The sequence below is a fragment of the Aythya fuligula genome, chromosome 6 (assembly GCF_009819795.1).
Source record: "Aythya fuligula isolate bAytFul2 chromosome 6, bAytFul2.pri, whole genome shotgun sequence".
Taxonomy (NCBI): domain Eukaryota; kingdom Metazoa; phylum Chordata; class Aves; order Anseriformes; family Anatidae; genus Aythya; species Aythya fuligula.
In genome coordinates this window covers 12,962,622-12,974,916 of record NC_045564.1, presented here as the reverse complement: position 1 = coordinate 12,974,916, position 12,295 = coordinate 12,962,622, and the positions used below count along the sequence as shown (strand labels likewise).

Genomic DNA, 12,295 nt, shown 5'->3' with positions numbered 1-12,295 from the left:
ATCAGCTATTTCACAACAGAAAGGGACTGAAAAGGTGGAGGTCTCCTCACCACCGCAACTGGGGCTTGTTGGCCTTTGTTGTGCCTCGCAGCCTTTCTGCAGCAAAGTGACTTAGGGAAAATAGAGAGAAAGAAGAGACTGGGAAGCAGGGAGGGCTGACTGGGGGAAAAAGCAAGCGAGCATGAGTAATACACGCATTAGAAGTGCTTTATAATTAGTTTATAAAAGCTCTCTTAACATCAGCAAAGCACTTTCTACTAAAAACCTTTAATAAAAGCGCAGCAATATTTGTAAGCATTGTATGTTTTCCGTTTAATTCTGTTAAACAGCTACAAGAAGAGCGTCTAAGCAATGCATTTCCCTCCTTTCTCAACCCCCCATTGTCTGGGAAGTTAAAAGCACTCCAGCTTCGCCTCCCTGCCTTAAAACTCCCCAGTGAAAAGCACTGCGTTTGAGGTGGTTTCAAACCAACTGGCTGCCCTTCCCACTCAAGCAGCAGCCGAAAATACCCTTCTGCTGGAGGAGCAGCCAGCTGCGGTCACCTTCTCTGCGAGAAGACTTGGTTAATCCACTGACCACAGCTGTGGGTTACGGATGCTGCACCCTGCCCTCGCGTATTTACGGTCAGCTCGTGGGAGCAGTGCCTAGACGGGGAGAAGTGGCCATGAAAAGTGACCTTGGAAGTGGCAGCCTGCCCAGCAGAGGGGTCAGCCCACGAGGATGTTGGTGCACATTGACCGAAGCACAGGATCTGGTTATATGAGTGAAATGCAGATTGCTGGGTGCTGGTTGAGGCAGTGTGGATGCCTTCGCTGCGTAAATGTGTCCCACCCAGCCGCGCACTACTCTGTAATTATCTGGGAATGAAATGGTTAGAGCAAAAAGCATCCCCAGGGTGGGGTTTTCTTCCTTCCAATTTTTCTTCTTGTTTTTCACACGGGAAGAACGAAGCCTGGAAACGATGCTTACGCCTAACAGAAGCAAAGGCCTGGCCAAACTAGATCTTAACATGGCCAGTGACCCAACGTGAGAAGAATGGGGTTTATCAGCTTGTGTGATGGTGGGCCAAGGCATGGACACGACTGAAGCACACAGTGCCAAAAGAGCTGGTGCCAGGGATTAGCTGGTATTCTCGCTGAAGTTTGCGAGTCTCGTGTTTTGGACCGGGCGCCTTTGGTGTTTCATTTTTAAAGCCTAAGGCTTAATCGCAATGTTGGAGAGAAAGGAGGTGCTCCCCCTCCTCTGGGCAGGAGTTATCTCCTGACTGTAATACTCTCCCAGTTCACGCTCTGTTTATATGACCTGAAGAAAGAGAGTTTTGCCTTATGAGGAACAGAGGGCTTGGGCCAAGTTTCTTTAGCTAGGAACAAAAACTCTTACGTGTTTATATTCATTTTATATTTGGCAAAAACGATTCCCTGACCTTCTCCTAGGGGCTTTTTTAGTTGTTTGTAACATTTGATTTATTAAGGATTAGCTCCACTAGGAGAAGGCTCGGTTAGATGCTTGGATGAAGCCAAACAGGGTTTAATTCAGAGAGAGGCAAATATTTCCTGATGGTTTACATACTAGATTCATTCTTTTAATTTTCCATTTGCGGATTGCCCAAGAGCAGCTTGCAATATTCCCAAATTGTACGTATTATTGGAAGTTATTCACCCATTCAATAAGCAAATATTTCTTGGTCCAGAACTTGCTTCTGAAATTGCCAGGGCTGCTGCAGCACTGGGTGGTTTGGGAAGCCCCGTGAGGAGCCGTAGGGTGTTTGGTGTTGGCTCCAGCAGAAGCTGTGATCGTTGCAGGCCAGGAGCTGAGGCTGTGGCTGGTGTTTGCGGGTTACAACCCCATGAGGACACAAACAGATGTGTTGCCCTGGGATGCAGCTAGCTAACCTGTGCCTGTGCCATGCAAATGGCAGCTTTTCCAATTCAGTACGTTACCTGTGTTTTGCCAACGTTCATATTTTTAACAAATGCATTTTTGCTGCTTATTCACCATTTCACTAGTCGCCAGCAGTCCTGCAGCCCAGACGTGTGCTTCAGCTGTGGAAGGGCTGCACACACAGCGAGATCAAGCAGTTATTTAGAGAACAAAATGTCCCTGCTGTTTGTTCAGCGCTACTTTAAACAAATAGACAAACAAGGAAGAAAAAATTCTACTTAAAAGAAGCACTAACACTGCCCTCTATGTTCTCCTCCCTGGGGAGAGGACGGGAGCAAACCACAGATGATGGACATTAGTGGGGTCACAGGGGGTGCCGCTGGATGGTGTTCGGGTAGTGAGGGGTCAGGAGGTGATGGGGAGCTGCCCGGGGTTAAGAGAGAGCAGGGGAGCAGACCATCAGCTAAGCCAAACGCTCTTCCTGTGCCAGTGCCTGGTTTCAGGACTGCTTGGATTTCACCTTGGCCAAGCCGATTGCGTTTGTAACGAAGTTAAGGGCTGGGTGATTAGAGCTAACTCAGTGCTTGGTCCAGCGTAGGCAGGATTTTATCTGCAGGCATTTTGCTTTTGGCTCCCAGCCCGATTCAGTCCCAGAAAGGAGCGAAAGCGAAGCTGTCCGGGCCATCTTTCTTTGTGGAGGAGCACACCGAGTCCCTGTGAGTTTGTTTTGAGGTTGTTGCCCGCCAATGTGTGCTGTGCAGATCAGGAACGAGTCACATGAGGATCACTCTGTGTCCAGCGAGCTACTTCTCCTTTCAACTCTAGATTCCCGAGCAGGAGATCTCGTGACAAAGAAGAAAGGCGGATTTCTGGCAGCGAGGAGACGCTGCTTCCCTCCGCAGCCCCGCGAGGAGAGCTGCAGCGTGTTGTTCAAACAGGTTGATACAAAGCGAGTAAGCAGTAGAGGAGAGATGGGCAGTTTCTGTAAATAGCAGCGTGCTGGCCAGAGACAGGAGAAGAGGGGCGGGAGAGCGCGGGTGTTAGGAGGCAGCTGAAGAACAAGATGTTCGCAGAAAAGCTGTTTGTTTCTTCGCAGCACGCAGAGCCTGATACTACCTTGCCGTTAGTCACGGCCTGGATGAAAATACAAAGGGATCTGTGGGAGTTTCCCCTTCCAGCCCGACTTTGCACCAAGCTTTTGTCTCTGCAGTGGGAGGCAGTTCTTCCATACGTGCCTGGAGGGCAGGAGGAGCCTTGCCAGGTGGCAAAGGCAGGCAGAGGTTGCAGGAGGGACGCCGGGTCAGGCAGTGGTGAATGTGGTTACCCAGCTCTTCGTGCAGCAGTTCTCACCCACAGAAGACTTTGTTGGCACTTAATAGAAGGGCCTTACTGCCCAAGTGCTAAATAAATATGCTAGCCACACTTGTTAAGGACCAGTGTGGTGTCAGAGAGTGCACAAAGTAACTACCCGCTCGCATTGATTGAACATCGACTATTTCTTTAATGTCTGTGCGTGTTTGGCCAAATCCCACCTGGAGAGTGGAATAAACTGAGCTGTGCTAAGTGGCACAGCGGCACTTACAGAGAGAGGTTAGGGAAGGAGAGCAGCCTGGGAGAGCTGTAGCTGAGGTTCCCCCACACCAGAGACTTGTGACAATACAGGCAAATTGTGTCCTAAATTTTGCAAGTTGTTTCTGAAGTGGATGTGGGCACAGTAAATTGATGATGAGCAAATTGATGAGGAGCAACAGGGAAAGGACCTTAAATGTAGTCAGCCAGACAAAAGGGAAAAATGTAAGTGTGTGCATATGTGTGAGTGACGGGGTCCCAGGAACCTGTCTGGAAGATAGTTCTGTGCAACATGCAGATAAAGAAACGTTTTGTGTTTGTCCCCAGCATCCTGCAGCATCTCCCTGGCAGATGGTTTTAATGCCTTTTCACCTGCCTCCACAGGTACGACTTCATCGAGATCCGAGACGGGGACAGCGAAGCAGCAGACCTGCTGGGCAAACACTGTGGGAACATAGCACCTCCTACCATCATCTCTTCTGGCTCCTCTCTCTATATCAAGTTCACCTCAGACTACGCGCGGCAAGGTGCCGGCTTCTCCCTGCGCTATGAGATCTACAAGACAGGTCAGTGTCCGAGTCAGTGCCTGTCTCCCAGGCCGTTTGTCACAGTTATCTTCACAAGGAGATGTTGGCCACCTTTTCAATATGATTTTTAACATCTTCTCCACAGATGAAGAGCTTTTTTTTTTTTTTTTTCCTTTACTTTAAGCAAGTCTATTCCATCACAGTACCAAGAAGGTGAAGATGTTAGTTGCACATGATGGTACATTTTTGGATCGTAGTGTGGCATCAGAAGCAGGATTCCTTGCTAAATGCCCTCTTGAATTCAAGGACTTAGAAACATCTCTTTTCCTCATGGCATGTGTAAAGCTTGTTAGGGCTAAGTGGGGATTGTCCCTCTGTTAGGAGCGTACGGAGCTCCCCCTCCTGTGGAGCTGCAATTCAGGACTGATTAATGACACTGTGTTTTCTCTCCCTGGAAGCGGGGTTTGTAGCTGGGGAGGTCTGGCGCTCAGGGGACTGCTGTCAGCTGTGCCGTACGGGGGCCGAGACGGCGCCTTCCCGGGCGGATATGAGAGGAACTATTCATAATTCTGTTTAATACCAAACTATTATTGAGGAAAGTAAAAGCTGCTCAAAGGCCTTTTAATAGTGTTTCTGTCTAAATATTTGTCAGGATTGTGTGTCTGGGAAGGAGGCTTGAGAACATAAAACCCGCTCTGTGTGCGCTGTGTGTGTGCGGGTGAGCGAGGTGTGCCTGGTGCCGAGGGAACGAGAGCATGTTCCGCATGGAGATGCAGGTGCCCACTCTGTGCCCACGTTCCTGTGTTGTGCGTTGGAAGAAAACACACACAGCTTTCACGTCATCACAGCCAGCAAGAAAAAAATACCCGTGCCTGTTAAGGAATCAGAAAAGAGCACCAGAGGGTGACTTACCCAGGCACCAGTGCCCAGGGTTCACGTTGAGGACAGAGGTTCGCAGGCACCCCCCAGCATGGTCACAGGTGGATGTGAATGTGGAGACCTTGCTGCACAGGGACAAGAATAGGATTCCCCAAATTTATTGTGAAATGGTGAGGACGGGGGGTGTCTGGAGGTTCTCATGATTTAGGAAAGTGCTGTTGGTGATAGCTGCCTGGGCTGCGTAGCCAACCATTGAGCTGGTCTGCTGCAGCCACCTGAGGCCACTGCTGTTTATTAGTGGTTGAGATGTGGACTGGTCCTGGTGGAGTTTAGTGGCTCAGCTGACTGTTGGGATTTGCCGAGGCCAGTTGCCAGCAGGAAAGATGGCAAAGAGTGCCTGTGTTCAGGTGGGAAGACTGCTGACTCTCCTCAGCACCCCTTGCCACTCCCTCCCTGTACACACACACCCCTCTGAGCCCAAAGACTCTGCACTGAGTTGTGCTTGTCCCAGGTCAGGTCCACCTGGGACAGGATGGAGTGGTCTACCTGGCAGGAAGGTGGCCAGGCCAGGAAGGAAGGGATGGGACAGCTGGCAGGAACGCTGCCTGCCAGGGTGGGAGCCAGGAAGCCAGCAAATTCATGGGAGAAGGAGATTTTTTTGCTGCTGGCAGGGAGGGAGGGGAAGCAAGGGCTGCTGTGGGAGATGGTGTTGGTTGGAGCCTGGAGATGAGCTTGTGTCCCTTGATGTAGGTCCTGCAGAGCTGCCCCCACAGCTGAAGTCGTGCTGGCACATCCCCAGCCACCATTCCCCTGTTGCCAGCAGCCATCCCCTCCAGAGATAGCCACGCTTTCTTCCAGCCACAGCCCATGAAATCCAGGCTGGCAAGGCAGGTTTCAGCACAGGGGCAGGGGTGAGTGTGTGATCAGGAGCACCGCAGCCCTCCTCGCCTGCGTGGCCCCTGGCCCCGACAGAGCTCCCAGGAGAGCGGTGGCCGTGCTGCTGCAGGGCCACTGCATCCGAGCCAACCTTGCCTTTTGTTTTCAGACACAGGCAGAGGGAAGATTCAGTCTGAGCTGCCAGGGTAGCCAGCAAGGGTGTCATCAGCTTTAAAGGTCATCGGATTGTTATTGTCCAGATGAGTAAAGGCAGCATTGCAGCAGCTTCTTTCTTCCTTACAGGTGACCTACAAAAACAACACGTTTCAACTGAGCATTTATTTCCACACCTTGTCTAAATTTCCCTTATCACTGTGTGCGAGAGGAGCGATCTGCATACAAACAGCTGCATACCAGCCTCCGAGTCCCCTGATGGGTATCAGTCAGCGGTCTGGGGGCTGACAAAGGAGCCGTCTGCCCTGGCTGGTTCAGGCTCCCTGCTGCTCGCTTTGTGAGTCAGCTTGGCAGAGCTGGCCTGAGCCCTCCATCGCTGGGCATCAAAGTCTCCTCTCAGGCTGGTCGGTGCTGCTGAAGCCAGCAGGACTCCTGTTTATTATCTGCAGCTTCCTTATGAAAAGCTGATCCTTGTTTGCTGCTATCAGCCAAGCTGTAGACAAAGATGCCAAATCTGATAAGAGCCCCACACGAGGAAACTTGTTATCGAACACGGTGACATAGTTACGTCTCTCTCCTGTCTCCAGAGGACAGTCCCTGACTCCAAACTCTGGGTTTACTCTTTGATTTTCTCCCCAGCTCGGAGCTTGCCTTAGTTTCTGTTTATCTGTTTGTCTTGTAGCTGTTCAGAATGAAGTACGCCCTTATCCCCATTCACAGCATTATGCTGTGATTTGCGTTTGGCCTCATTTTTTGCCTCTGTGTTTTACCCCACAGGTTCCCACCAGAGAAGCCGGTTGCTTCATTAGGTAGTCAATTAAGAGACCCTCCTGAGCAGCTCTCCAGCTAGGCGCTGCATAATGCGGGGCCGGGATCCTGCCATTACTGCAGGCTGCTGGCCTGACTCCTGTAGGTTAATGCAGAATTGAATAACAAGTCTCCCATTAGCCCGGGGAAGGCTCGTGCTGCCTGGAAGAGCCGGAGCAGAAGGGTTTGCAGAGGAGAAGGCGGGTGTCCCAGCTAAACCGAAGCAGAAACCTTTGTTAGCGCCGGGTTGCAGCCGTGGCCGCAAGCCCCTGCAACATCTCCTCTCCCCTCCAATAGCTCCAGGCTGCAGATTTCTGTTGGCCATTGTCCTGCCTCCACAGAGCAGCGGTTTCAAAGTCACCGTGGTATGAATAAGGCACAAATTCCCCTTTCCCCAGCCACCCCGAGGCACCTTGGCTCTCGGAGAGGGGGCACCGAGCTGCGGCAGGGGCCAGCGCGGGGGTCAGTGATAAATAAGAGGCGACATTGTCCGCCCGGCTCGCGATGCGAGGGTCTTCCTGAAGGATAGAAATAACTTGCATTTCTGGTGCGGGCGGCTGAGCCTGTGAGAAAGAGGGCTCTGTTCCCCCTCTCAGCAGAGCCCCCGCCACGGCCCCGGTACCCCCGCCTTGCCCCAGACGTAAGCTGGAGCTGCAAGGCTCAGGGCACCGCAGGCTGACCACGTGCCTCCCGAGGGTTTCCGAGGCTTCCAGCTGACAGTGGAGACATTGGCACTCCCCAGCCCCTCTGGGTCCTTGCGCTGTCTAAATATTTGCGCTTCCGGATTTTCTCAAGAGGAAACTGAGGCATAGATGTCCCTGCCAGAGGGAGAGAGGTTGCAGGAGAGCAGCCCCCGGGGAGAGCTTTCTCCAGAGAGACCGTGTTCCCATTGCTCTTCTCTTGTCCCCTCCCAGGGCAGTCCTCTCCCTGGATGGGAGCTCCTCCATCTGGGCTTTGGGGTGGGGGACCCAGGTCTCCCAGCAGGTCACTGAAGCCCAGCCTGGCTCAGTGTGGCCTCCCAGGGCCACCACCTGGGCATGGGGGACACAGCAGGGGTTGGTTTGGCACATCACAGCCCTGGCTTTGAGTGGCTTTGGATGGGATCTCCCTCCTAGACCCATTTTTGGAGTAATTGGCAAGAGGATCAACAGAGGCACATGGGTTATGTTTCCAGAGCTGTCTGAGGGATTTAGACACATACTGTCCACTCCAGTGAGTGCACAGACTTTATTTCTCCACCCATGGAAAGCTTGGAAAATCACACTCTCCATCCTTGCAGGCAATTCACACAGCTCTTGGGCCACAGAAAATGTCCAGAAGTGAATGCACAACCCATCAAAGATCAAAATGGGGTTTCCACAGCATGTCAAGCTGTCAGGATGAAGCTGCGTTGTTAAGACTGTGTTTTTTTTCCTGCCACTACAGGTTCCGAGGACTGTTCCAGAAACTTCACTGCCTCCAACGGCACTATTGAGTCTCCAGGTTTCCCTGACAAGTATCCACACAACCTGGACTGTGTCTTCACCATCATAGCCAAGCCAAAGACAGAAATCCTCCTCCACTTTCTGCTCTTCGACCTCGAGCATGATCCGCTGCAGGCAGGGGAGGGAGACTGCAAGTACGACTGGCTGGACATCTGGGATGGCATCCCTCAAGGTAAGCTGTGTGGTGCCACGCCAGCATCTTCAGCTTCTCTTAGCGTCTCACAAAGCTCCAAAACTCTGTGGTCTGTTTCTTAAGACCAAAAGTGCCTAACCTTAGGCATGACTGCAGCATTGCCTCCCACTGGGCACACTCCTTGGTTGGCCATGGGAGTGATGTGCTTGCAGAAAGCTGCATGCATTAATCCTGAAACTGCTGCTCTGCTGTAACCGCTGATCTGAAGAGTCCCATGGGACACTCCCAGGTGCCACTGGTCCTCTCTAAGAGAAGGGCAGAGAGTTCATGCGTGCTTATCTCCCTACGCTGTACCAACACTGTGAAATAGAGCAAATTGGAGCGTTTCCCAGCAATTGCAGAGCAATGTTTGCTGCAGTGGATATTTCTGCACAGCACGCTGCCTGGCACTGGGCCAGAGGATGTAAAAAATAGCCCATCCCCAAAGCCTTTCTTTCATCCCGATTGGTCCTGCTAAGGCATCCCTGCTGAGAGATGCCAATCTGCTGCTGACCCAGGAACTGGTGGAGAGGCAGGCATTACCTTTGCTGTTCTTTCTTTTGCAGTTGGCCCCTTGATAGGCAGGTACTGTGGCACTAAGATGCCATCGGACATCCGCTCAACCACCGGCGTCCTCTCGCTCACCTTCCACACTGACCTAGCGGTGGCTAAAGATGGTTTCTCTGCTCAGTACTACTTGATCCAACAGGAAGTTCCTGAAAGTAAGTTGGGAATGTGGGAGTGTGTCTTGGGTAGTCGTGTTGCCCATTTTACCCAAGTTCTTCCCTTGCAAGAGTGTGGCAGGCAGAAGTGTGTCCAAGGGCTTATTCCCCGCTGGCAATAGTGACAGAGTTATGCTGTCTGCTGTTTCTCACAGAAATGAGATTAAGGAAGAATCACATTCTCAGACCTTTCCTTAACTTTTCCCTTGCTCACAAAGCCTTCACACTGCTTTGGGATAGAATCCCTTGTGTATGTGCTCAGCCCAAAGGATTTAGGGCAAGACTTCAGCCCAGCGGGTTTGGCAGAATCATTAAAACATTAGGGAAAATCTCTACAGTTTTCCCAAAATTTGCAGCCCCAAAGTACAAATTGTAATTTCATGTCTAATTAAGGAATGCCTAAAGCTCCAAGTTCAAACCAAAATTTGTTTTAAATCCCTTACTAAGGGAGATGAACTGAAGTGGTGTGAGGACAAAAAGTTGTGTTTTAAGAATGAAGAGCATTTTGATTCTTTGTGGTAACACTTGCAGCCTAGGAAAGATTCAGTTGGTTTTCCCTTCATATTTTTTCATCAGAGCTACAGTTCTCAATCTCTGTTAGCAGTGAACATGTGATACAACAGAAGAAGCCTTCAGGACACCCTTCAGTCCCAGAGAAAGAGAGGAGGTCTCTGCCCCTAGGCTGAGTCCATGACAGAGAGCAGGGTAGAGAAGGGGTTGTGCAAGGCTGGGGGCAGCTGGGTTACAGTCTCTTGCTCCACAGCTGAGTTAAGGATGTCTCTGCTGAGACTCTGGGAGTTACAGACAAGCACGAGCTCTTCACCGTTACATATTTCCACACTCTGTTGATCTGTTCTTTAATCCCCTTTCTATTCTGTTCTTTAAAAAGTCTGGGAAATAAAACATTAATAAGACACAAAGCTTGAGAAATCAAGCACAAGAACTCTTAAAGGGTTAGGCCTGTTTTGATTCACACTGGTGTAAACTGAAACTTTAATGATACCACTGAGCTCTTAACTTGGCCCATCATTTCCACATGGGGTGGACTTGGCCACATTAAAAACAAACAGTTTGGTGGAGCCCCATTGGCTTACAGCAGCGGCGGGCTTTGTCCCACACAGTATTTCCTATCACTGTTTTCTTTGTTATTGTTTTTATAGGACAGCTGCCATAAAATATATGAGATGTGCAATAAGATTGGTCTAATTGTGACTTTTAAAAGCCTTAGAAGTGAGGAAACACAAATAAAAGCATGCCAGAGCCTTTCATGTCTGTGGCTGGTCAATGCGCATGGGCCTGACCTCCCATATAGCACACGCACACATCCACACACATCCAGGCTCTCACATGCATGCAGAACCATTAGACCTTCCTGCTCTAGGCCTTAACGATCCTTGGCAGCACAGCAGTGAGTGCCCTCCTGTTGTGCCTGCCCACACTCCTTGTCTTGTTGGTGCTCAGTTTTCACCTCCAGCCTTCCAGAACTTCATGGCAAGGGGACCTGGGGCAGCTTGCTGGAGATGGGGAGTGGGAAGGGACAGAACAGTGTGTCAAAACTGTGCAAAGGCAGACAAAATAGAGAAAAGGAGACAGATCTGCACTGTATTAATTTTCCGAGGGCCATGCAAACATAAAGCTGCCCTTCTTTAATTTTGCAGTGCCATCTGTGAACACGCACAGCGCACAAGATGGTGCAGATCTGCTCATCTTTCCAGGCAGACAGCTTCGCTCGGGGTTAGCAGGGGAGGATAGTTCAGGGCTGCCTTCCACTTGGGAGTGCAATGCAGAGACTGTAAGCTGATCCGTGCGTGTGTGTGTGTGTTCCCGCTCCAGACTTCCAGTGCAACGTGCCGCTGGGGATGGAGTCTGGCAGGATCTCCAACATGCAGATCAGTGCCTCTTCCACCTACTCGGATGGGCGATGGACGCCCCAGCAGAGCCGGCTCAACAGCGATGACAACGGCTGGACCCCCAATGTAGACAGCAACAAAGAGTACCTCCAGGTTTGTGTGCTTTCCCCTCCCCTCGCCTCGTCCCACTCCACCAAATGGAGTGTCGTGCTGTTAAACTGACCCTTGACCATAAGGCTTGTTGAATTTTTTATTGCCTGTGTGGCTCACGGGGAGCAAGCAGCAGGGGAGCTGTGGTGTCTCCGTGAAACAAGGCGGGCTGGCTCTCCCATTAGTCTGCACAAGGGCTGGCTCGACCCGCTGTCCTTCTCCCACCCCCCTCCTTCCTGCCCAAAACTTTGATGAACTTTCCAGCGTACTGACAGAAATGGAGAGACCTCTGCCACTTACAAGGGCCACTGACTGCCACTGGCCTGAGGACCAATGTCTCCAGGAGGCACGTGGAAAAACAGCTAAAATGATATTTATCTCATCGGAGAGTGAGCGGGCTGAATGTCAGGCAGGGGGTTGTCAGAGCCAAGGCTTTCCCTAGGACCTGGTTAGATCCTCTGTGTCTGTCCGCACGAGGTTTCTGGCTGTCTCATTGCCGTGAGACATTGCTTGCTAAAGGGCACTAGGAACGGGCGGTGGTGAATGTCGCTGCCTCAAGCAGATATCTCATTCTTCATTCATGGCAGTGCTACTAAGCCAGCTCCGCTAACCTTTCTTAACCCACACTGTAAAAAAAAAAAATGCACAAAAGGGAAAACCAGGAGCTGTAGCACTTGCTAATTGGGCATCATGCTTTTATTTTACATGGAAAGTCAGCCCTTGTCTTGTTTCAATGGACATGAGCTTCCAGGTTCTGTGCAGATCCTGTTGCTTGGTCTGAGGCAGGAAGAAGGCTTTGTGGTGGTGCCATGTGGCCAGACATCAGGACAAGTTACTCTTGTCCCATGGTCCTACCTGCAAGCATCCTGCTGAAGTCAGCCTGGGGCTTTTGTGCCTGTTGACATTGGTTCTTACACGCCTGTGTGCCTCCCCAAATGTTTTCATGGGTCAGGAAAAGTAGCCAGGAACTAACTGGGCTCTCAGGTGCTCACCACTCTGTCTCTTGTCCCTTTTTCCCCTGGAAAGGTGGACCTCCACTTCCTGACTGTGCTCACAGCCATCGCCACACAGGGTGCCATCTCCAGGGAAACCCAGAACGGGTACTATGTCCGTACCTACAAGCTGGAGGTCAGCACCAACGGGGAGGACTGGATGATGTATCGCCATGGCAAAAACCACAAGGTAAAGGCCTTTTTGTCTCTTT

General features: G+C 51.1%; 1 protein-coding gene across 6 annotated transcripts in view; it reads left to right on the top strand.

The window, feature by feature from the left end:
- NRP2 (neuropilin 2) overlaps nucleotides 1-12,295 on the top strand; it is an 81,719-nt gene that overhangs the window by 22,897 nt on the left and 46,527 nt on the right. For all 6 annotated transcript variants that reach the window (XM_032190119.1, XM_032190120.1, XM_032190121.1 and 3 more), the window contains exons 3-7: nucleotides 3,835-4,016; nucleotides 8,139-8,369; nucleotides 8,936-9,091; nucleotides 10,925-11,094; nucleotides 12,118-12,273. In XM_032190119.1, coding sequence (XP_032046010.1) covers nucleotides 3,835-4,016; nucleotides 8,139-8,369; nucleotides 8,936-9,091; nucleotides 10,925-11,094; nucleotides 12,118-12,273 — 895 coding nt within the window. The remainder of the gene's footprint in view (nucleotides 1-3,834; nucleotides 4,017-8,138; nucleotides 8,370-8,935; nucleotides 9,092-10,924; nucleotides 11,095-12,117; nucleotides 12,274-12,295) is intronic.